Source organism: Salvelinus fontinalis, chromosome 7 (assembly GCF_029448725.1).
Source record: "Salvelinus fontinalis isolate EN_2023a chromosome 7, ASM2944872v1, whole genome shotgun sequence".
Taxonomy (NCBI): domain Eukaryota; kingdom Metazoa; phylum Chordata; class Actinopteri; order Salmoniformes; family Salmonidae; genus Salvelinus; species Salvelinus fontinalis.
The window spans coordinates 44,902,009-44,927,157 of record NC_074671.1 but is presented as its reverse complement, the minus strand read 5'-3'; the positions used below and the strand labels follow the sequence as shown (position 1 = coordinate 44,927,157).

The 25,149-nt window shown below is 43.0% G+C and overlaps 1 protein-coding gene across 1 annotated transcript in view; it reads left to right on the top strand.

The window, feature by feature from the left end:
* LOC129859511 (NALCN channel auxiliary factor 1-like) overlaps positions 1-23,483 on the top strand; it is a 71,764-nt gene extending 48,281 nt beyond the window's left edge. Inside the window, exons 2-3 of the mRNA XM_055929376.1 lie at positions 17,083-17,254; positions 20,273-23,483. Coding sequence (XP_055785351.1) covers positions 17,083-17,254; positions 20,273-20,601 — 501 coding nt within the window. The 3' untranslated portion in view covers positions 20,602-23,483. The remainder of the gene's footprint in view (positions 1-17,082; positions 17,255-20,272) is intronic.
* The last annotated feature ends 1,666 nt before the right edge of the window (positions 23,484-25,149 follow it).

The following is a 25,149-nucleotide window of genomic DNA, read 5'->3' as shown; positions in this document are numbered from 1 at the left end:
GGAAATTACAAACTTTAGAAGCCTTTTTAAACCTCGAATGCACTACACATTTGCATTTTCTGCAGTGCAGGAAATTTCTGAGCAACAAAAGAGTGATCAAATGAAGATCCTGCATCTGTAGAGAATATTGTGTCATTTGTGATGCACTATATCTTTCCCCCAGTGAAAGCTCCAATAGGCTTCCAGGATGTGTAGACTGAGGAGATGGGGGAGGGGAGCATGAGCAGGGCAGGATGTGCCAGTACATCACTGCCCTAAGAATTGTCAAATACCACAGCCACCCCAGTCATAGACTGTTCTCTCTACTACCGCATCGCAAGTGGTACCGGAGTGCCAAGTCTAGGACAAAAAGGCTTCTCAACAGTTTTTACCCCCAAGCCATAAGACTCCTGAACAGGTAATCAAATGGCTACTCGGACTATTTGCATTGTGTGCGCCACCCCCCCAACCCCTCTTTTTACGCTGCTGCTACTCTCTGTTTATCATATATGCATAGTCACTTTAACTATACATTCATGTACATACTACCTCAATTGGCCCGACCAACCAGTGCTCCCGCACATTGGCTAACCGGGCTATCTGCATTGTGTCCCACCCACCACCTGCCAACCCCTCTTTTACGCTACTGCTACTCTCTGTTCATCATATATGCATAATCACTTTAACCATATCTACATGTACATACTACCTCAATCAGCCTGACTAACCAGTGTCTGTATGTAGCCTCGCTACTTTAATAGCCTCGCTACTGTATATAGCCTGTCTTTTTACTGTTGTTTTATTTCTTTACATACCTATTGTTCACCTAATACCTTTTTTGCACTATTGGTTAGAGCCTGTAAGTAAGCATTTCACTGTAAGGTCTACACCTTTTGTATTCAGCGCATGTGACAAATAAACTTTGATTTGACAAGGACAGGTCAAGCCAACAGAGAGGAGAGAGGCACTTCATGACTGCGCCATAATGAAAATCATCCTGACAATAACCGACAATGTGATTAATATTTGATGTTTTTTTTCTTTTCGTTTGTGGCGGGTGGCATTACCTCGAAGGAGCCGATAGATTTAATGCTAGCAGTGTGTGGCAGGGAATTTTGTCTGGCTCCCCAAATCAGGGGCATATGCTTTGCTTTGCTACACCACCCCACAGCCGCAGACTGAAGAGAAGCACATCTGATTCAGTTGGGCCTCATTTGGCGGATAAATGGACTTGCCACGATGAAGTACATGCCTCAGCTTGATGGAGAGATAATTACAAACATACGTGCTATGCTGCCCAATCCAAAATCAGCCCCTAGCTCCTAGGCAGTGGTGTAAATTGGAGAGGATTGTATGGGTATAGGCAATATGGAAGTAATTCCACCTTGCTATCTGATAGGTTAGGTATATTTTCAAATACAATCAAATGTTATTTGTCACTTGCGCCGAATACAACAGGTGTAGACATTCCACAATATTGCTCATGGCTATCCAGTCCTTACAGATCTACATACGTGATTAGGGGATATAGGGATATGGGGTCAGGGGTTAATTTGGGATTGCATGTTACTGGGATGTTAGGATGGGGAATGGCGATGATGTACTGTATAGCAGATCACAGCTTTTGACTCATTCTTTATTTATACCAGGCAACAGATTTGGGCCTAATTTCTAAAAAAAAATAGCTCAATCCTTTACTTGCTGAACTGTGAGTACCAACTCAGCCAACCTACCCAGAGCTAAACTTCATTCCACAGTTAGCATAGCATTAGCCAGTGCCTTGCAACAGTCTAGCACATCAAACTAATACGATACCTCTGTGTCATTAGGTAATCTAATCGTTTTATTGGATTCTGCATCGCTGCCTGTATTCTCTAGCTTGTATTACCCAGTTTTTGTAGGATTTCACTTCAACATGTTCTTATACGTAGGCCTATAGTCCATAGCTTGCATAGCCGCCTAACAAATCATAATTACCAAGATTATAAAGCCAGACTCTGTTGTGTAATAATTGTCCTCTCTTCAGACACTTTTAGTCAAAAGATGAGGACCAACATGTTACGTTGACATTTTCTATAGCATATTCCTCAATAGTATTCATGGCATTCACACAATAGAAGGTGTTAGTGTGCAACTCTCAATTCCCTCCTCCTGGTGTGGTGTGCGCCATTCCTCTCTTTCCCGGGTAGAGAAGAACAGAACAGGAGAGGAGGAAGAGCAGCATTGCATGCGAAATGATCTCGGGGATACACGTTTCGGTCCAGGCGAAAAGGAGAGGAAGGCATGCACGTGAGATGGAGACGAGTGAGAGAAGGAGGTAGAGAGAGGCAGAGAGAGAGAGAGAGAGAGAGAGAGTCATCAGTTCGTCTTAATAATCTAAATGCATGGACTACAGAAAAATATTATCTCCAAAACACTTGTCTACTATTGTGTATAGTGTTTGTGTCCTGTGTGTGTGTGTGTGTGTTCGTCATTGATCAAACTGCTTTTTCTACACAATGGATTGCCTGTGTGAGAGTTTGAGTTTAAACACACCTTTACAACCGCATGTTGTGTGTAAATACACTGAGTATAGAACATTAAGAACACTTTCCATGACATAGACCGATCAGGTGAATCCAGGTGAAAGCTATGATCTCTCTTTGATGTCACTTGTTAAATCCACTTCAATCAGTGTAGATGAAGGGGAGGAGACAGGCTAAGGAAGGATTTTTAACCTCTTTGATGTAAATCCCCTGTTTAGGTAACCTGCGCGGTTCTGGTACCGGTTCCCGACCGACTTTTTCATGTTTAAATCGATCTATGTACACAGTAGATTGAAATCTGACACCACTTCTACCATTTAATTCACCCTTCTGACTGTCCATCAACTCCTGGCTGAACCCTACTTCACTGCCTCTAACAACACATATACCTGGAATCCTTACATCATAACCCAGCAGGAGAGAGTCGCTGTAGCACATTCAGAGATCGATTTATAGCCAGTATTCTAAAAATAAATTATGTTTGTCCTAGACGGACAAGATTAATTTGAGATGAAAGGCTAGTTTCCAATGAAGTTCAGGAAGCCAAGCTACATCTCTATGAGACGTTCTCATCGATGGGGGCAGATGTTTTGATCAAGAGAGACCTTTAAAAAATATGCACATTTTCTGAAACACTAAATTTACAAATATGTATTTTACAGTTATAAGGATGTCACGATCATGTGGCGGATTGACGGACCAAAACGCAGCACTTGGAAAATAAGCCATCTTCTTTTATTATAAAGATGACGAAAAAAAACACGAAACACTTAATACAAACTAACAAAACAACAAATGATCGTGAAGCTAAATAACGATGTGCACACACTGGCTACAAACGTTCTGACATAGACAATTACCCACAACCAATGAGAGCCTATGGCTACCCTAAATAAGGCTCCCAATCAGAGACAACCGAAATCAGCTGTCTCTAATTGGGAACTCATTCAGGTAACCATAGACTCTCCTAGACCACTAAACATACATAGACAACACTAGACACATGTACTCCACACAAACCCATATACTATACAACAACCCCTTTACCATAAAAAAACACCCAAAACCAACAAAACACAAACATTCCCCATGTCACACCCTGACCTAACTAAAATAATAAAGAAAACAAAGAGTACTAAGGCCAGGGCGTGACATAACCCCCCCCTTAAGGTGCGAACTCCGGGCGCACCATTACACAGTCTAGGGGAGGGTCTGGGTGGGCTTCCATCCATGGTGGCGGCTCCGGCTCTGGTCGTGGTCCCCACAGTCCCTAACCGCCTCCTTAGATTCCTCCAGATGACCCCCCTCCACATTAACCACACTGCATTAAGGGGCAGTTCCGGACTAAGGGGCAGTACCAGGGTAAGGGGCAGTACCAGGGTAAGGGGCAGTACCAGGGTAAGGGGCAGTACCAGGGTAAGGGGCAGCACCAGGGTAAGGGGCAGTACCAGGGTAAGGGGCAGTACCAGGGTAAGGGGCAGTACCAGGGTAAGGGGCAGCACCAGGGTAAGGGGCAGCACCAGGGTAAGGGGCAGCACCAGGGTAAGGGGCAGCACCAGGGTAAGGGGCAGCTCCGGACTGAGGAATGGCAGCTCCGGACTGAGGAATGGCAGCTCCGGACTGAGGGACTGCAGCTCCGGACTGAGGGACGGCCCATGGCTGGCTGACGGATCTGGCTGCTCATGGCTGGCTGACGGATCTGGCTGCTCATGGCTAGCTGACGGATCTGGCTGCTCATGGCTGGCTGACGGATCTGGCTGCTCATGGCTGGCTGACGGATCTGGCTGCTCATGGCTAGCTGACGGATCTGGCTGCTCATGGCTAGCTGACGGATCTGGCTGCTCATGGCTAGCTGACGGATCTGGCTGCTCATGGCTAGCTGACGGATCTGGCTGCTCATGGCTAGCTGACGGATCTGGCTGCTCATGGCTAGCTGACGGATCTGGCTGCTCATGGCTAGCTGACGGATCTGGCTGCTCATGGCTAGCTGACGGATCTGGCTGCTCATGGCTAGCTGACGGATCTGGCTGCTCATGGCTAGCTGACGGATCTGGCTGCTCATGGCTAGCTGACGGATCTGGCTGCTCATGGCTAGCTGACGGATCTGGCTGCTCATGGCTAGCTGACGGATCTGGCTGCTCATGGCTGGCTGACGGATCTGGCTGCTCATGGCTGGCTGACGGATCTGGCTGCTCATGGCTGGCTGACGGATCTGGCTGCTCATGGCTGGCTGACTGATCTGGCTGCTCCTGTCTGGTTGGCGGCTCTGGCAGATCCTGTCTGGTTGGCGGTTCTGGCAGATCCTGTCTGGTTGGCGGCTCTGGCAGATCCTGTCTGACGGACGGCTCTAGCGGCTCCTGTCTGGCTGGCGGCTCTAGCGGCTCCTGTCTGGCTGGCGGCTCTAGCGGCTCCTGTCTGACGGGCGGCTTTGCAGGCTCATGGCAGACGGGCGGCTTTGCAGGCTCATGGCAGACGGGCGGCTTTGCAGGCTCATGGCAGACGGGCGGCTTTGCAGGCTCATTGCAGACGGATGGCTCAGATGGCGCTGGGAAGACGGATGGCTCAGATGACGCTGGGGAGACGGATGGCTCAGATGACGCTGGGGAGACGGATGGCTCAGATGGCGCTGGGGAGACGAGCAGTTCAGTCATCGCTGTGCAGACGGCAGACTCCTGCCGGCTGAGGCGCACTGTAGGCCTGGTGCGTGGTGCCGGGACTGGTGGCACCGGGCTGGGGACACGCATCTCAGGGCTAGTGCGGGGAGCAGCAACAGGACGCACAGGACTCTGGGGACACACAGGAGGCTTGGTGCGTGGTTTAGACACTGGTGGTAAAGGGCTGGAGACACGCACCATATAGCTAGTGCGTGGAGGAGGCACTGGTGGTACTGGGTTGGGGCGGGGAGGTGGCGCCGGAAATACCGGACCGTGCAGGCGTACTGGCTCCCTTGAACGCCGAGCCTGCCCAACCTTACCTGGTTGTATGCTCCCCGTCGCCTGACCAGTGCGGGGAGGTGGAATAACCCGCACCGGCCTATGTAGGCGAACCGGGGACACCATGCGTAAGGCTGGTGCCATGTACGCCGGCCCGAGGAGACGCACTGGTGACCAGATGCGTTGGGCCGGCTTCATGACATACGGCTCAACGCTCAGTCTAGCCCGGCCGATACGTGGAGCTGAAATGTACCGAACCGGGCTATGCACGCGTACAGGAGACACCGTGCGCTCTACTGCGTAACACGGTGTCTGCCCGTACTCTCGCTCTCCACGGTAAGTACAGGGAGTAGGCGCAGGTTTCCTACCTGACTTCGCCACACTCCCTTTAAGGCCCCCCCCAAGAAATTTTTGGGTTGTACTCACGGGTTTCCAGCCTTGTCTCCGTGCTGCCTCCTCATATCGCCTCCTCTCGGCTTTAGCTGCCTCCAGCTCTTCACGAGGAAGGCGATATTCTCCCGGTTGAGCCCACGGCCCCTTACCATCCAGTATCTCCTCCCATGTCCATGAATCCTGTGTAGGTAGGTCCTGTTGCCGCTTTCCATGCCGCTTGGTCCTATAATGGTGAGTAATTCTGTCACGATCATGTGGCGGATTGACGGACCAAAACGCAGCACTTGGAAAATAAGCCATCTTCTTTTATTATAAAGATGACGAAAAAAAACACGAAACACTTAATACAAACTAACAAAACAACAAATGATCGTGAAGCTAAATAACGATGTGCACACACTGGCTACAAACGTTCTGACATAGACAATTACCCACAACCAATGAGAGCCTATGGCTACCCTAAATAAGGCTCCCAATCAGAGACAACCGAAATCAGCTGTCTCTAATTGGGAACTCATTCAGGTAACCATAGACTCTCCTAGACCACTAAACATACATAGACAACACTAGACACATGTACTCCACACAAACCCATATACTATACAACAACCCCTTTACCATAAAAAAACACCCAAAACCAACAAAACACAAACATTCCCCATGTCACACCCTGACCTAACTAAAATAATAAGGAAAACAAAGAGTACTAAGGCCAGGGCGTGACAAAGGAAGGTGAAATCTTATAGTTAGTCTTTTAATAAATTATTTATACAAATATTTAGAAACATTGAAGCAATTTCAAGCCTTATGTAGTTTTGTTGCAAAGGAAATACATCATATAAAATATTTCATATTTTCATATTTGTATCATATTTGTACTGTGTACTGTACTTGAGCTTGTGTCCTAAAAAGTGACTACACCTCAGCAATGTATAACTATCTTTACCAGAAAGGTGAGATTTGAGCCTTTCTTAGAGTATGTAGCATTACTAGTTATTGTTTATGGCCCTCTCATGGTAAATAATTACTTTTAGATAATTAATTTAGTTACATTTGAAGCCTTGAGACATTTGACACATGGATTATTATGTATGTGTGCCGTTCAGAGGGTGAATGGGCAAGCCAAAATATTGAAGTGCCTTTGAATGGGGTTTGTATCAAGAACTGCAACCCTTCTGGCTTTTCACACTCAAGTGTGTATAAAGAATGGTCCACCACCTAAAGGACATCCAGCCAACTTGACACAACTGTGGGAAGCATTGGATTCAACATAGGCCAGCATCCCTGTGGAACACTTTCGACACCTTGTAGAGTCCATGCCTCGATGAATTGAGGCTGTTCTGAGGGAAAAAGGGTGGGGGGGTGCAACTCAATATATGTGTATGTGTTTGTATATGTACATATGTACATGTGCTTGTCGAAAATCTAATTCCAAAATCATGGGCAATAATATGGAGTTGGTCCCCCTTTTGCTGCTAGATCAGCCTCCACTCTTCTGGGTAGGCTTTCCACTAGATGTTGGAACATTGCTGTGGGGACTTGAGTCCATTCAGCCACAACAGTATTAGATCTGGCTCGCAATTGGCATTCCAATTCATCCCAAATGTGTTCGATGGGGTTGAGGTCAGGGCTGTATGCAGGCCAGTAAAATTCTTCCACACCGATCTCGGCAAACAATTTCTCTATGGACCTCGCTTTGTGCATGGGGGCATTGCCATGTTTAAACAGGAAAGGGCCTTCCCCAAACTGTTGCCACAAAGTTGGAAGCACAGAATCGTCTAGATTGTCGTTGTATGCTGTAGTGTTAAGATTTCCCTTCTAATAAAATAGATAAATAAATAAAAATCATCAATCTACACACAATACCCCATGATGACAAAGCAAAAATAGTTTTTTAGAAATTTTGCCAAATGGATTTAAAATAAAAAGCAGAAACACCGTATTAACATTAGTACTCAGACTTTGCTATGAGACTCAAAATTGAGCTCAGGTGCACCCTGTTTCCATTGATCATCCTTGAGATGTTTCTACAATTGATTGGACATGATATGAAAAGGCACACACCTGTCTATATAAGTTCCCACAGTTGACATTGCATGTCAGAACAAAAACCAAGCCTTGAGATCGAAGGAATTGTTCGTAGAGCTCCGAGACAGGGTTGTGACAGGGAACAGATCTGGGGAAGGGAACCAAAACATTTTTTGGTAACACTCCTCAGTAAAAGGCACATGACAGCCCGCTTGGAGTTTGCCAAAAGGCACCTAAAGACTCTCAGACCATGAGAAACAAGATTCTCTGGTCTGATGAAACCAAGATTGATTGATTAGAACAAACTTATCACATTTTATTGATTACTAGCAATTGAAAACTCAAGTCATGTGCAAACGCCAGACCACCCCCTTCAATCCCTGAAATGTCAATCTGGGTTCAGCCGTAAGGTTCTATCTTTTTTATTAATATTTAAATTTCAATGGAAAAGTACAGATATTTAATGGTGAAATAAAGAGAAAACCCTCCATTCTTTCAAATATATTCATTCATGTTCATCACACATTCGTTAAAGCGATAGTTCCTGAAAATGACAAATACATTATATCCTATGGATAAGTAGCAACATTCCTAAAGCTTAGCACTGGATGAGTAAAAAAACACCAGTCTCAACGTCAACAGTGAAGAGGCGACTCCGGTATGCTGGCCTTCTAGGCAGAGTTCCTCTGATCATTGTCTGTGTTATTTTGCCCATCTTAATCTTTTATTTTTATTGGCCAATCTGAGATATTAATTTTTCTTTGCAAATCTGCCTAGAAGGCCAGCATCCCGGAGTTTAATACCTCTTCACAGTTTTTCACTGTTTTTTGTGGGTACTATTTAATGAAGCTGCCAGTTGAGGACTTGTGAGGCGTTTGTTTCTCAAACTAGACACTGTAATGTTCTTGTCCTCTTGTAACGGTTTTCTTCCTGGGATGAAGGAGAGGACCAAAATGCAGCGCGGCTAGTGTTAAACATAATTTAATAAAGAATGTGAGAACACTACAAACAACAAAACAATGAATGTGAAAACCGAAAACAGTTCTATCTGGTGCAGAACACAAAGTCAGAAGACAACCACCCACAATCCCCAACACAAAACAAGCCACCTATATATGATTCTCAATCAGGGACATCGATTGACAGCTGCCTCTGATTGAGAACCATATTAGGCTGAACACAGAAACAGACAAACTAGACACACAACATATAATTCCCACCCAGCTCACGTCCTGACCAACACTAAACAAGAAAAACACAAAAACACAAGAACTATGGTCAGGACGTGACACCTCTTGCTCAGTTGTGCACCGGGGCCTCCCACTCCTCTTTATATTCTGGTTAGAGCCAGTTTGCGCTATTCTATGAAGGGAGTAGTACACAGCGTTGTATGAGATCTTCAGTTTCTTGGCAATTATTTTAAACCCTACCACCCTTCCCCTAATTTGAGTAAACTAATGGACAACAACACTTAGGCTTCAACATCCAGCTTATACATACATTTTACGGACACAGTGTATTTTTACATTAGTTATCTTTTGTTTATTTTCAGTCCCATCCTTCAGCTACCCTCAACCCCTCTTCATTTAGCTGTTTGATATCAAAAATGTAGTACCACTTTAGGTATCATTTTTTTTTTTTAAGTATTTGATAAAATATAGAAATTTGCCCATAATAATGCATTGAATAACACATTCATAAATGGCAAAAAAGACAGTAAAAAAATTAATCATAAGGAATAAGGTTTTGAAGTGTCTGTCCTATATCTAGCAGATTTAAGAAAGCTCAGGGAATACGCATTGAACAAAAATATAAACGCAACATGTAAAGTGTTGGTCCCATGTTTCATGAGCTGAAATAAAACATCCCAGAAATTGTCCATATTTACAAAAAGCAACAAAAAAAATTGTGCAAAAATTGGTTTACATCCCTGTTAGTGAGCATTTCTCCGTTGCCAAGATAATTCATCCACGTGACAGGTGTGGCATATCAAGAATCTGATTAAACAGCATTATCATTACACAGGTGCATCTTGTGTTGGGGACAATTAAAGGCCACTCTGAAATGTGCAGTTTTGTCACACAACACAATGCCACAGATGTCTCAAGTTTTGAGGGAACATGCAATTGTCATGCTGACTGCAGGAATGTCCACCAGAGCTGTTGCCAGATAATTGAATGTTAATTTCTCTGCTATAAGCTGCCTTTAATGTAGTTTTAGAGAATTTGGCACTACGTCCAACTGGCCTCATAACCACACATGACGTGTAACCACGCCAGCCCAGGACCTCCAAATCCGGCTTCTTCACCTGCGGGATCATCTGAGACCAGCCACCCAGACAGCTGATGAAACTTTGGGTTTGCGCAACCAAAGAATTTCCGCACAAGAAACCATCAGAAACCGTCTCGTCGTCCTCACCGGGGTCTTGACCTGACTGCAATTCGGCATCGTAACCGACTTCAGTTGGCAAATGGTCACCTTCAATGGCCACTGGCACGCTGGAGAAGTGTGTTCTTCACGGATGAATCACGGTATCAACCTCACCGGGCGAGCGGTTTGCTGATGCCAACGTTGTGAACAGAGTGCCCATGGCGGCAGTGGGGTTATGATATGGGCAGGCATAAGCTTTGCACAATGAACACAATTGCATTTTATCGATGGGCAATGTGAATACACAGAGATACCATGACAAGATCCTGAGGCCCATTGTCATGTGGCGGCTTGTAGCCTAGTGTTCAAAGTGTTGGGCCAGTAACCGAAAGGTTGCTGGATCGAATCCCCAAGCTGACAAGATAAAAATCTGCTGTTCTGCCCCTGAACAAGACAGTTAACCCACTGTTCCCGGGTAGTCTGTCGTTGTAAATAAGAAATTGTTCTTAACTGACTTGCCTAGTTAAATAAAGGTTACACATGCCATTCCTCCACCGCCATCACCTCATGTTTCAGAATGATAATGCATGGCCTCATGTCGCAAGGATCTGTACACAGTTCCTAGAAACTGAAAATGTCCCATGTTCTTCAATGGCCTGCACACTCACCATATGTCACCCACTGAGCATGTCTGGGATGCCCTGGATTTACATGTACAACAGTGTTTTCCAGTTCCCACCAATATTCAGCAACTTCACACAGCCATTGAAGAGGAGTGGGACAACATTCCACAGGCCACAATCAACAACCTGATCAACTCTATGCGAAGGAGATGCATGGGGAAAATGGTGGTCACTCCAGATAATGACTTGTTTTCTGATCCACGCCCCTACCTTTTTTTTAAGGTATCTATGACCAACAGATGCATATCTGTATTCCCAGTTATCCACACCCATAGATTAGGTCCTAATGAATTCATTTCAACTGACTGATTTTCTTATATGAACTGTAACTCAGTAAAATCTTTGAAATTGTTGCATTTATTAATCTGATGGGATTGAGGAGTTTACCACATAAACCACCGGCTTCATTAATAAGTGCATCGACAACAACATCCCCACAGTGACCGTACATACATATCGCAACCAGAAGACATGGATTACAGGAAATATCCGCACTGATCTAAAGGTTAGAGCTGCCGCTTTCAAGAAGCATGACATTAATCCTGACGCTGATAAGAAATCCCGCTACGACCTCTGACGAGCCATCAAACAGGCAAAGCGTCAATACAGGACTAAGATCGAATCCTACTACATTGGCTCTGGCGCTTGTCGGATGTGGCAGGGCTTGCAAACTATCACAGATTGCAAAGGGAAACCTAGCCATGATCTGCCCAGACGATCTAGATGCCTTCTAAGCTTGCATCGATGCAAGCAACACTAAACCATGGATGAGAGCACCAGGTGTTCTGGATGAGTAAGACCTTTAAACAGGTCAACATTCACAAGGCCGCAGGGCAAGACGGATTTTGGTTTACCAAAAGACTGCCTGGACTATCTGCATTAACCCTTTCTGCACTAACTTTTTTGGTGCTGTTTATTATCTATCCTGTTGCCTAGTCACTTTATTCCTAGTTACATGTACATAGAGTATCTACCTCAATTAACATGTTCCCCTGCACATCAACTCGGTACTGGTACCCCATGTATATAGCATATTTAATCATTGTGGTGTATTTGTTATTACTTTTATTCTTATGTGTTATTACTTGTCTATTATTTATCTATTTTCTTTCTCTCTGCATTGTTGTTGTCTACACCTGTTGTTACAAAGCATGTGATGAATACAATTGTGACCTGGTAGGGCTACTCGTGATTTCGCTTCAGGCTGAAGGTTCCATCTGCTCTTTGGGTCAGGTACTTGCAACCAGTAAAACTGCCCTGGCCTGGGCACTTGATCTCCAAGAGGCCATGGGTGGGGGTTGTTGTGTATTTGGTAGGTCAGACCAGATCCAAAGGGCAGCTCACCATACTCAGAAGGCACATACTGTTGCTCTGAGTTTGAGGCCAGCAAGGTTTACATCTGGCAGTTGCTTCCAATTGCAGCAAGGTTTTGCAGGATGTTGCTTGCAAACTCTTTACTAGGTAATGGTGTAGGGACTGGACAATAGAGGTTTGGCAAAATCCACTCACAAGTCCTCCGGACATTGTTGGCAGGTGCATTGTCTTTCTTTGGTGGCTTTACTTTCAATATTTGAACTGTATTTACAGGTTTTTACTGCAGACCTGACGTATGCTTGGGAATGTGCCATGTTTGAGGCAATAATGTTTTGCTCTCTTTTGGTGGAACAGATTTGTAGCCCATTTTAATGTAATGAGCTACGGTGTACAGTAAACCGATGACATGGTTGCACTTTTCCTGGCCCTCATTGCAGTTCCATTTAGTCTCCATGATTTAGTCTCCATGAATGGACTTTCAGGGGAGTCATTTTCCTGGAAACAAAGTAAAAACAGAATTGAGTTAGACAAGACAACCTAATATTTATTTTAATACACCATAAGGGACACAGAAAGAAGAACATATAATGATATGGATTGTCCATACAATTCTATAAGCTATAACAAAGCAGAATCCAAAAGCAGAACATTGCAAAAAAGGCTACTTAGCTGAAATGTTTGATTATTGCCTAGATTTTAGAGTTTTCAGTAGTGCTAGGTTTAATTTTTTTTTTTTTTTTGTAACTGGTAGGGCCAAAATTATTAAATTTGGGTCTATTAAATCAAATTGAAGATCCATAATGCCTTTACATTTCAGCAGGGCGTTTAGCATGCAGATTTGAAATAATGTTGCAAACTGAAACAGGCTGAATATAAAGTTGATGTCATTTCAGCTACATTTTGGGTGACTATTGATTATTTTAATATTTCATTTTTCTGGAAACAAATTAAAATGGGAATTGGGTAGGTTTTGCATACATGCAGTACCTTCTACATGTGGATTCCCTGGTTCATGGCATCCCAGCGCACGACTAGAATGCATACCACCACACTTGCAAGTAGAAATTGCCATACTCAATTGACACCCCCACTTACCTAACTGACCAGCAAACTATCTGAATTATGTACGGAGTCTCATTATTTCGCATTGAGCGAAATGACCTTGCCCTCACATTACACATGCCTGCCTCACTCCTCCTGACTGTGAAACCATTGGACGAGTCAAGATGACAAGCACAGCCACAACAACAGTGAACATTAACTACTTAACTACAAAGGTTGTATGTAGCAATACCTGAAAGTATTCAGTAATATTGTCAATGAAGTTATGTTAAAATATCAACTTTGCACCTTTTTCAACCTACAACGTTACGTTAGCTATAGCTAGCTAGCTAGCTACTGAGCTAGCAACAAACTGGCTGCAAAAACACGAATATATATACATAATCTTACCTTGTACATTGTGAATGTAACTCCCGATCTAGTTACTGTAACCTTTTATTTGGACTGCCTTGGCCAGTCTGACATCTTCATCTGCCCATTTATCGATATAAGTCGATGTTATAGCCGGCAACAGTTGTAACTATGTGCAGGTGTCATTAAAACTTCAAACATGATTGTGGTTTTGACTTCGGCGGTTCTCCCCTAGGATTTCCCACCTCAGCTTTGCTTTCGTTTCAAAATAGCGGCTGCGGCACTAAAGCGTATGGCTTTAAGCTATATTACCGTCATAATATAATAATACATGGAATTTACCAGACACTTTTATCCAAAGCGACTTACAGTCATGTGTGCATACATTTTGTTGGTCCCAGGAATCAAAACCACTATCCTGGCGTTGCAAGCGCTATGCTCTACATAATGGGCTACAGAGGACCACCATCAAATGGCCACAATAATTGAATGACACACAATATTTGGTTCAGGACTCCAGCCCTGTAGGTTCCTGTGATTCACCAATATTAGCTTTACACTTTTTCAAACAAAAAATAAGAAATACATGGACTACCTTAAATGAAGATAGCCACAATGGTACTGCCCATAATGTCACAGATGCCATAATGGCACAGATACTCTCTATAAACACTGCAGACAGTTGTGGGAGGCCTGGCCGAAGCTGTCCATGATGCTGAAATGGACAGTTCCGCTTTACAGTCAGTCTGGTGGAAGTCTAATGTAACCTGATAGATGCTGTCCGTGGTGCTGAAACAGTGATGTCCTTGGGAAAACTGGTGTATGTTTATTCACAGTTAAAACAGACATAGCTTTATCTAACTGTGTTCCTGAGGGTGTGTGTGAATAGATGAGGGTGTGTGAATAGATGAGTGAGTGTGTGTGTGTGCGCGTGTGTGTGGGTAGGTCCGTGCCTGTGAGCATGTGCTTCTCATTCAAATGCAGTTTGTCCTCAAAACCCCCTGTGTTTGGTAATGTAAAGGAGTGCTGTACCGTTTACGTCACAGATGGAGAATGAGCAGTGATTATGTTTTCTTCTCTGGTAAACAATTCTTAATCTCTTTTATGAGTTAGAGTTGTGTTCAGGTTACTCCAGGGCCAAATTCAGCATGGCACAATGTTATGGAATGTTCAGTTAGAAATACATTATGAGAACAGACATGCCTCTCATACAGTATATGTAGGGTAAGGAATAATGTCTGCTTTATTTGTGGCATTTCTATCTGCAACATTTAGTGTTTTGCACACTCCTGAACATTACAAATATCATTGCACCAGTTGTTAATCACTTGCCTTTTTCACTCTTTGTTGTTTCTCCTCTGAATGGAGCATGGCCATGCTGAAGCCATTGGAAAAAGTGGCACTTAAATTCTGACCTTGGCTCTCAGCCAATGACGCGGGCCGTTCGGGTCGATATCATCATTATCGCTGTTTAGCATGCTCAAAGACTAATTTACACTATAACTCCTAGGAAACTTTGCCAGCTCTGATCCCTTGACCTTTACTATTGTGTGGGCTTAGATAGACCAATCCACTGAAACACAAACAAAACAGTCTGATTACCAGCAATGATGAGAGGGAGGAGGTGAGGGCCCTGGAGGAGTGGTGTCAGGAAAATAACCTCCCTCTCAACGTCAACAAAACGTAGGAGCTGATCTTGGACATTGCATGCTGCTTTACTCATTTCATATGTATATACTTTATTCTACTGTATTTCAGTCAATGCCACTCCAACATTCCTTTATGCATTTCTTAATTCCATTCTTAAAAAAATATATATTTTTAATTTAACCTTTATTTAACTAGGCAAGTCAGTTAAGAAAAATTCTTATTTACAATGACGGCCTACCCCGGCCAAACCCGGACGACACTGGGCCAGTCATGCGCTGTCCTATGGGACTCCCAATCAGGGCTGGATGTGATACTTTTAGATGTTTGTGTATTGTTGTGAATTGTTAGATACTACTGCACTTTTGGAACTAGGAACACAAGCATTTCGCTACACCCGCAACAACATCTGCTAAATATGTGTATGTGATTTCATTTATTTTTATAGTCAATCCCTGATAGATACATTATGCATTTTTGTGTGAAGGTAGTGTCGTCTACTGGGAGAAAGGGAGATTGCACTGGGGGATGGGGGCCATTGATTTGTTTAAGGGCGGAGTCGGTTGTACAGTGCATTGGCAGTAGCAGCACTATGAATGGTCTTGTGTGGCTCAGTTGGTAGTGAATGGTACTTGTAATGCCAGGGTTGTGGGTTCAATTCCCGCTGGGACTACCAATATGAAAATGTATGTATGTACTATTGTAAATGTCATACTTTATGGGGCTTGGCTGGGTATCAGAGAATCTCATCCTGAGGATCAATTAGGAAGAGACATTCTCCTCTGCTGGTTGTATATAGGTAATAGCAGCAAGAGTAGGAGTGCTGAATAACTGAAAGCTTTATGAACACAGGACCAGGTGATTCCAAATACAATGTACTGAACAGTAATTAGTAGAATCGTTGAGTTCAAAATTATTTTCTTACTTTCCTTAGGTTCTGATACTGCATAATTGGACATTTAAAAGTGATATGGCAGCAACCCCACCCAGCCTTCCTTGGGTTGTAAAATTCTGGTACCTTTCCAAAAGTCCCAGTTTTCGAGGAGGTTTGCCATATGCTACTTCCGGCTTTTCCTCTCCTAATACCAATCATCTCCAACCAGTATTATGTGAAAACTGGGAAAATTTGTGAAAGTTACTGGAATTTTGTAACTCTATACCTTCTGCTATTCTTTTCATATTGTTTTCATATACTCCTTTTAGGTATCATGTAAGTAGGAAAGTAGTATAAGAGGAAGGACATAAGTACAAGTAGTATGAGAGGAACCTTGCCTCTGTATTTACCAAAATAGCTCAGCTATGGCACACTGCCACAACTCCTCAAGATACTTTAATTACATCAAAGCACTCCTAATTACAACAAATATGATTTAGTCACATGTCATGGGTGGATTACATTGACAATTGATGATTGGCATCTGGTTGTCTTTTATACAGTCATGTATCGCTAAAACACATCAATTTATAAGGCTGAATCACATCGAATGGGATTTTGCAAGATCTGTGAGAAATTGTTAAATCTCTGTTTCTGAAAGATTCCTATAGTATTTTCTGGAAATATGTGTACTGAAAAATCTCTGGTTTTGAAGATAGGATGGATGTTATTTACTAACATTCAGAGCCAAACAGAAGACAACTGAGATCTTTGTTTTTGAACAGACATAGCTTAGTCTTGATGTCAATGTAATAGTTTGCTTATTTATGATGTGCTAAAATTGAACTTCCCCTTTAAGTTGTTTGAATTTACAAATTGTTTTAATTTGGTTTAACTAACATGCTCTACCTTCTACCTCTCAGGTTGCCTACAAACCGTGGCTGTGTGCACAGTATTTCCCCACCACACAGAGGCATTGTGGAAGGACAGTACCTTGTCTCCAGTACTGCCTTGAGGTTCAGCAGAGGTGTCCCTTCATACTACCTGACAACGACGATCTCATCCACGGAGGAAGCCCCAGCTTCATATGTACAGGTGGGTGTGGTGGTATGGACTGATCAATCAGTCAGTCAATCAATCAAGTGTGATTTGTAGCCACAGCTTATACGGGTGGGCGTATATCCACTCTAGGGCTATGCTGTTTAGCTGAGATGCACCATGGATCTAGGAAATATGGGCTTGGGTCAATTCATTTTGAAATGTACTAATTTTAGGAATTTATTTGCACTCCTATGTCCACTGACACGAATTTAGATGGAATTGTATGTTGCAGGATATATTTAATTGTGCTCTTGTGCCCCTGATGATCCCTTGTATAATTACTTTTCAGTGGTATCGATAAAGTTGTATGGTTTTGAACTCTGGTACTCAAGCCAATAATGAATTATAGTACTTGTCACTAGCGACATCTAGTGGACATATAAGGCAGTGTTAGTAAAATCAATGACAGTGTAAAGTGTATTGCTGAGACAGTCACTGTGATGGGGTACAACTCCAGGGTAGTATTTTAATATTCCACAGTGATCAAGACAGAACCAGAATAACATGACCTGTCCTGATTTGATCTCAGTGGGGTGCTCTGGCATTTCCTCCCTCAGCCCCCAAAATTTTAATTATTTCAATACCATTAGAACAGCCTTTGATATTTTTGTATTACTTGTGCGTCAGCGATTAAATGGTAGGCTTTGCCTTTTGAGATTCCCGTTTTCTGATGCTCATTTGATGTCTTCATTTAGTGTAAACTGACAGTTGATTTGAAGAGAGATTACACAAGTCTGACATCAAATCAAATCACATTTTATTGGTCACATACACATGGTTAGCAGATGTTATTGCGAGTGTAGCAAAATGCTTCCGCTTCTAGTTCCGATAGTGCAGTAATATCAAGCAAGTAATCTAACAATTCCACAACAACTACCTAATACACACAAATTTAAGGGACGGAATAAGAATATATAATTATATGGATGAGAGATGACCGAGCGGCATAGGCAATATGCAATAGATGGTATAAAAATAGAGTAGAAGATGGAAGTTTACATACACCTTAGCCAAATACATTTAAACTCAGTTTTCACAATTCCTGACATTTAATCCTAGTGCAAATTCCCTGTCATAGGTCAGTTAGGATCACCACTTTATTTTAAGAATGTGAAATGTCAGAATAATAGTAGAGAGAATGATTGATTTATTTCAGCTTTTATTTCTTTCATCACATTCCCAGTACGTCAGAAGTTTACATACACTCAATTAGTATTTGGTAGCATTGCCTTTAAATTGTTTAACTTGGGTCAAACGTTTCGGGTAGCCTTCCACAAGCTTCCCACAATTAGTTGGGTGAATTTTGGCCCATTCCTCCTGACAGAGCTGGTGTAACTGAGTCAGGTTTGTAGGCCTCCTTGCTCCGGACGCTTTTTCAGTACTTCCCACAAATTCTCAGGACTTTGTGATGGCCCCTCCAATACCTTGACTTTGTTGTCCTTAAGCCATTTTGCCACAACTTTAGAAGTATGCTTGGGGTCATTGTCCATTTGGAAGACCCATTTGCGACCAAGCTTTTAACGTCTCTAGATGTTGCTTCAATATTTGTACATAATTTTCCTTTGCTGTTGTTCTGGGATTGATTTGCATTTTTTGCACCAAAGTACATTTATCTCTAGGAGACAGAACGTGTCTCCTTCCTGAGCGGTATGATGGCTGTGTGGTCCCATGGTGTTTATACTTGCGTACTATTGTTTGTACAGATGAACGTGGTACCTTCAGGCATTTGGAAATTGCTCCCAAGGATTAACCAGTCTTGTGGAGTTCTACAATTGTTTTTTTGAGGTCTTGGTTTAGGTCTTTTGATTTTCCCATGATTTCAAGCAAAGAGGCACTGAGTTTGACGATATACCTTGAAATACATCCACAGGTACACCTTAAATTGACTCAAATGATGTCAATTAGCCTATCAGAAGCTTCTAAAGCCATGACATCATTTTCTGGAATTTTCCAAGCTGTTTAATGGCACAGTCAACTTAGTGTATGTAAACTTCTGACCCACCAGAATTGTGATACAGTGAATTATAAGTGAAATAATCTGTCTGTAAACAATTGTTGGAAAAATGACTTGTGTCATGCACAAAATAGATAAACAAAATAAATTGTCCAAAACTATAGTTTGTTAACAAAAAATTTGTGGAGTGGTTGAAAAATTTGTTTTAAGTTTAAGTTGAGTTTTATTGACTCCAATCTAAGTGTATGTAAACCTCCGACTTCAACTGTACATATGGGATGAGTAATTCAAGATATGTACAAATTATTAAATTGGCATTATTAAAGTGACTAGTGATCTATCTATACGTCTGTATGTAGGCAGCAGCCTCTCTGTGTTAGTGACGGCTGTTTAACAGTCTGATGGCCTTGAGATTGAAAAATAGCTTCTGTCTCTCGGTCCCAGCTTTGATGCACCTGTACTGATCTTGCCTTCTAGATGGTATCAGGGTGAACAGGCAGTGGCTCGGGTGGTTGTTGTCCTTGATGATCTTTTTGGCCTTCCTGTGACATCGGGTGCTGTAGGTGTCCTAGAGGGCAGTGGTGTAGATTATATTTACCGTGCTGCAGTATGGGGTCCCTACAAAATGTCACTTCGTCTTTTTTTCATTTAGAGTTCAATAAAGGATCATTAATGTTAGGTTATGATACAGCATATAACATAATGATACTGATAGTTGAGTCATATGAAGACTGGGATAAGCGTGCATACTGACTGCTATTTATGCTCTCATGCACATGGTCATCTATCTATTTTTTGGTGATACATTTCATGAAAACACTGCATTAACACACTGCAAGTAAGGCTGGAACTAGGCTGGGTCTTTTATTTAGTTTATTGTGGGTCATCTGAATGAATGAATACACTTTATTGGTATTGGGGAAATTGGGTTTGTCATCATCATCAGACACAGGCATGGATGATACAGACACACAGGGATGCATGAGAGGGATGCACAGAGACATGAGCATCTATGGCTTATATCAGTGTTTACCCACTACTCTCTTCGTCCCCTACAGGGCTACTGGGGAGCCATGGGCAGCCCAACAGCCAGGCAGAGTGCTGCGACGTTCGGTGGGACTCTAAACCGGACAACCGTTCTCGTGGGACGCTGAAAAGGACTCCAACTCCCTCCTGCCATCACCAACAGGGGGCGTCAACATCAGTCACCTCGGCCGCCACACCCACCAGACTGTGCAGCAGCAGCGGCCGACTGAAGCTGTGCATGCTGGTCTTTGTTCTCCTGCACACCGTAGTCACCATTACCACCGCATCCCACAATTCCACTGGGGTCGTCGGTGTGGCAGCCATTTTCCCCCTGGAGGAAAGCTCCTCCAGTGAGGAATAATGAAAAAAATGTGCAAAAAAAACTCAAGGTTTTATTTGGGAATGAGTGAGTTGCAAAACCGGTTCTGACCAGTTCTGGCTCTCTGTTCAGAGAGAACCCTGGAAGGTCCCTGGTATGTGCTGTCGAAGCCTCATTGGGCCAGAGGAAGAGAGAGCAAATTCCCTGGAATAAAGGATGCTGGGAATAGGTAGTCATGTGGTGAGGTGACGACGTGGGTGGGGCCAACACATCTCAGACCAAAGGATCAATATCATATCACCGTGTCAATCTAAACCTGAGTTCACCTTTTCAGTCTCTTGTTTCTTCAGGATGTACTATATCGTTTTTTTTCTCCTCCTGGTTCAGTTGTTTGTGGAGTTTGTTGGAATGTGAGTGGGTTGTCTTAGAACATATAAGAGGCAGAGAATATTGAAAAAGGTATCACCAACCTGTGTGTTTTTATACATCCCTCTCTTAACCAATAACATTTAGATGCTCTTGGATATGCTAACAATATTATTAACTCAAACACTCACAAACAGAAAGAGTAAACACTTATTGATCCCCCCTGTCCTGGTGGATACATAGAACATATCAGTCATTGCAGGGTTCTCTCATGGCAGTACATATAACTAATACAGAGCCAGTGAAGAGCAGGTGTAGTATACCTTTTTACACTGTTTTGCCGACTTGAACCGTATTGTGCTCGCTTGGATTATTTTCTTTACACGGTTGCATGTAACCAGGCCAGTACAGTACAGCTCAGCTCGTTTTAGCTTGGCTCAGTAGTGTGAATAGGGTAGCAGTGGGGGTCTTTTCACTTGGATTCAAAACTTTCCCGCCGATGGACTTCAGTGTACTTCCGAGTTCATATTATTTGAGCCAATAAGTTTCTCTTTCATTATCCATGTGTTTGTATGTGATGGGCCCAAAGGGGACGTCAGATTTACGAAGCTCAATTTACCTCAAATCAAGTGACCTGTTGGCTTAGATTGACTCTGTTTTTCTAAAGCAGTACATCCAAGTTTGGCTTTTATATTTGACTCATATATTTCTCAATATATGGCTCTGGTACATCATACCAGTACATTACAGCCAGTTCACTTCACACAGTGGGAGAGGTGTCACAAGACCTGGGTTCAAATAGTATTTGTTCTCTTTGAAATATTTTAGTTGCACTCGATTGAGCTTGCCTGGCACAATGTAACCAATGGGATTATCCCAAAAGTATAACTGAAAATCTTGCCCATCTCATCTCCAGACAAGCTCAATCAAATGCTCAACACACTTGACAGAAAACGGACACAATGTGAACCCAGGATGGATCATACATACCCTCTCCTCTTTGTCTCTAATTGACCTTATTATCATCGTGACCAAGATAATCACCTTGTATCTTTACACAGAGCTAAGGCCTTAGCTAGTAGGTGTTTGTGTGAGGGTAAGGAGTTCTCAAGGGCTGGCTCTACATACTTAATTTCCTTCCGTTGGTGTGACTGCTGCTAACCGGTACTCATTGATATGGCACATAGGGGAAGAAATCTGATAGGCTCCTTATGCTTTCACCTTTGACCTTGACATCCCTGTCTTATCCTTCCCGTTCAACTGAGTAGCGCATATTATGGCACCTTTGTTTTTTCTACACGTACATATAATCGGTACTGCCGGAATAACTCTGAAGTCAACGGTACTCGGGCGTGAAGACATCAATCTGACGATTAGGGTGACGTTTCCTCAAGACCCTGATCTTGGGTCAGTTCTGCATTTGACCCACTAATGGTAGGTGTTAGAATTGGGGGAGGGAAACTGATCCTAGATCTTTACCTAGGGAAAACTTCACCCTGAAAGTCTATGTGCTTTAGCCTTTTCACATTATTTTCTCCTTAGGTTCTCGTAACAGACACTCTCACACACTCTCACAGACACTCATCGAGGTGAACTGTTCTTTGTCGCCATCGATGAACAACATTACTTTATTGTTTCCCTTACCTTTACTTTATTCCCCCAAAAGACAGCAGCGGATGTAACCCCATCTCTGTAGAAATAACCTCCCACAAACTCCCCCAAACATTCATGATCTGAACCTTGTGGATCTATGCAGATGTCCTACCCCTGTCTGGCCCCGTACATACTCAAGTTGCACAACTGATGTACAACACATTTGGCACAATGGTTGTGATACAACTGATGTTTTTGTGATTCAACAGTGGTGCACAATGGTTGTGTAATTATTTTTCTGAAAAAAAAATACTATGTTGAATGACATGTTATGCCATATGCATTGTACTTCAGTTGAACAACTGGCGTGTTTGCTGGTGTAAATATGTCCTAGAGAAGTGAGATATTCAAGATGTCCACATCTTGGAGATTTTTCTGTTTTTCTATTTAGGGGAAGCTTCTTGTGTTTGTTTTTCTTGTTTTTGGTTGCATTTTCTGTTAATGGTCTCACTTCAAACAAACGACAACTTGTAAAGGCTTCATAAGCATCTACAGTTTGTAGTGTTTATGAGTACTTTATGTATGCTTTATAAAGCCTTTTAATGTTGTACTTCGTTTGAAGTTGGACCTTGTTAAGAACTGTCTACAGCATTGTATGTCAGATCAGTAGGAGATAGAAGATTGGGAAAAGGTGTGATAGGTGTGTGCAAGGAAAATAATGAAGAAAAAGGTGGGAATTATGATGAAAATTGTTTAAAAAAAAAAAATTACACAGATACCTTATCTTACTATTGTCATATTATCATACGATAGATGCTTTAGTGCAATTATCTTTTCTTTTTCTACAAAAGAGTTTGATGAAATAATTTATAATGCGTCTCGAAAGTCATCATCTTTTTTGAACATAAGAGAAATGCAGCCACATTTATTAAAATTTTGTTCAAAATAAATAAAACTATGTGAAATATGATTGTTGTCTGCTTTTTTTGGATTGTATTTTATTTCGTACCACTGACCACGGTTACCTGACTATATGCCTATAGCCAGACCAATTGAATTTGGCCAACATTCTGTGGTAAGTGGGCAATCTGGGATTCAAAGAATAACAACAACAAAGCGGCCACCCGACACTTTTTTGGTAAACAAGTAAACTTCCAGGGCCAGTTTTACTCTGCATCTGCACCAGGTGCAAAGTTAACAATTGAAAATGTATTTGCCACATGCGCCGAATACAACAAGTGTATATTTCACCGTGAAATGCTTATTTACAAGCCCGTAACCTACAGTGCAGTTCATGAAGACGAAAATATTTACCAAGGCTAGTCTAAAATAAAAAGTAATAATAAAAAGTAACACAATAAGAATAACAATAACAAGGCTATATACAGGGGGGCACCGCTAAGGGTGCAGGGTACAGGCTAGTTGAGGTAATCTGAACATGTAGGTGGGGGCGAAGTGACAATGCATAGGTAACAAACAAACAATGAGTAGCAGCAGTGTAGAAGAGGTGGGGTCAATATAAATTGTCCAGTTGCAATTTTTATGAATTGTTCAGCAGTCTAATGGCTTGGGGGTAGAAGCTGTTGAGGAGCCTTTTGGTCCAAGACTTGGCACTTCGTTACCGCTTGCCGTGCGGTAGCAAAGAAAACAGTCTATAACTTGGGTGACTGGAGTCTCTGACAATTTTATGGGCTTTCCTCTGACACCGCCTATTATATAGGTCCTGGACTGCAGGAAGCTTGGCCCCAGTGATGTACTGGGCCGTTCGCACTACCCTCTGTAGTGCCTTACTGTCAGATGCCGAGCAGTTGCCATACCAGGCAGTGATGCAATCGGTCAGGATGCTCTCGATGGTGCAGCTGTAGAATCTTTTGAGGATCTGGGGACCCATGCCAAATATTTTGTCTCCTGAGGCGGAAAAGATGTTGTCGTGCCCTCTTCACGACTGTCTTAGTGTGTTTGGACCATGATAGTTTGTTGGTATTGTGGACACCAAGGAACTTGAAACCTCAACCTGCTCCACTACAGCTCCGTCATGAGAATGGGGGCATGTTCGGCAATCCTTTTCCTGAGTCCACGCTCATCTCCTTTGTCTTGTTCACGTTCAGGGAGAGGTTGTTGTCCTGGCACCACACTGCCAGGTCTCTGACCTCCCTATAGGCTGTCTCATCGTTGCCGATTATCACTGTTGTGTCATCAGCAAACTTAATGATGGTGTTGGAGTCGTGCTTGGCCACGCAGTCGTGGGTGAGCAGGGAGTACAGGACAAGACAGCACAAGGTACGCACCCCTGAGAGGCGCCCGTGTAGAGGATCAGCGTGGCAGATGTGTTGTTGCCTACCCTTACCACCTGGGGGCGGCCCGTCAGGAAGTCCAGGATCCATTTGCAGAGGGATGTGTTTACTCCCAGGGTCCTTAGCTTAGTGATGAGCTTTGAGGGCATTATGGTGTTGAACACTGCGCTGTAGTCAATGAACAGCATCCTCACATAGGTGTTCCTTTTGTCCAGATGGGAAAGGGCAGTGTGGAGTGCGATTGCGTCATCTGTGGATCTGTTGGGGCAGTATGCGAATTGGAGTGGATCTAGGGTTTCCAGGATGATGGTGCTGATGTAGGTGGTCCTAAAAGTAT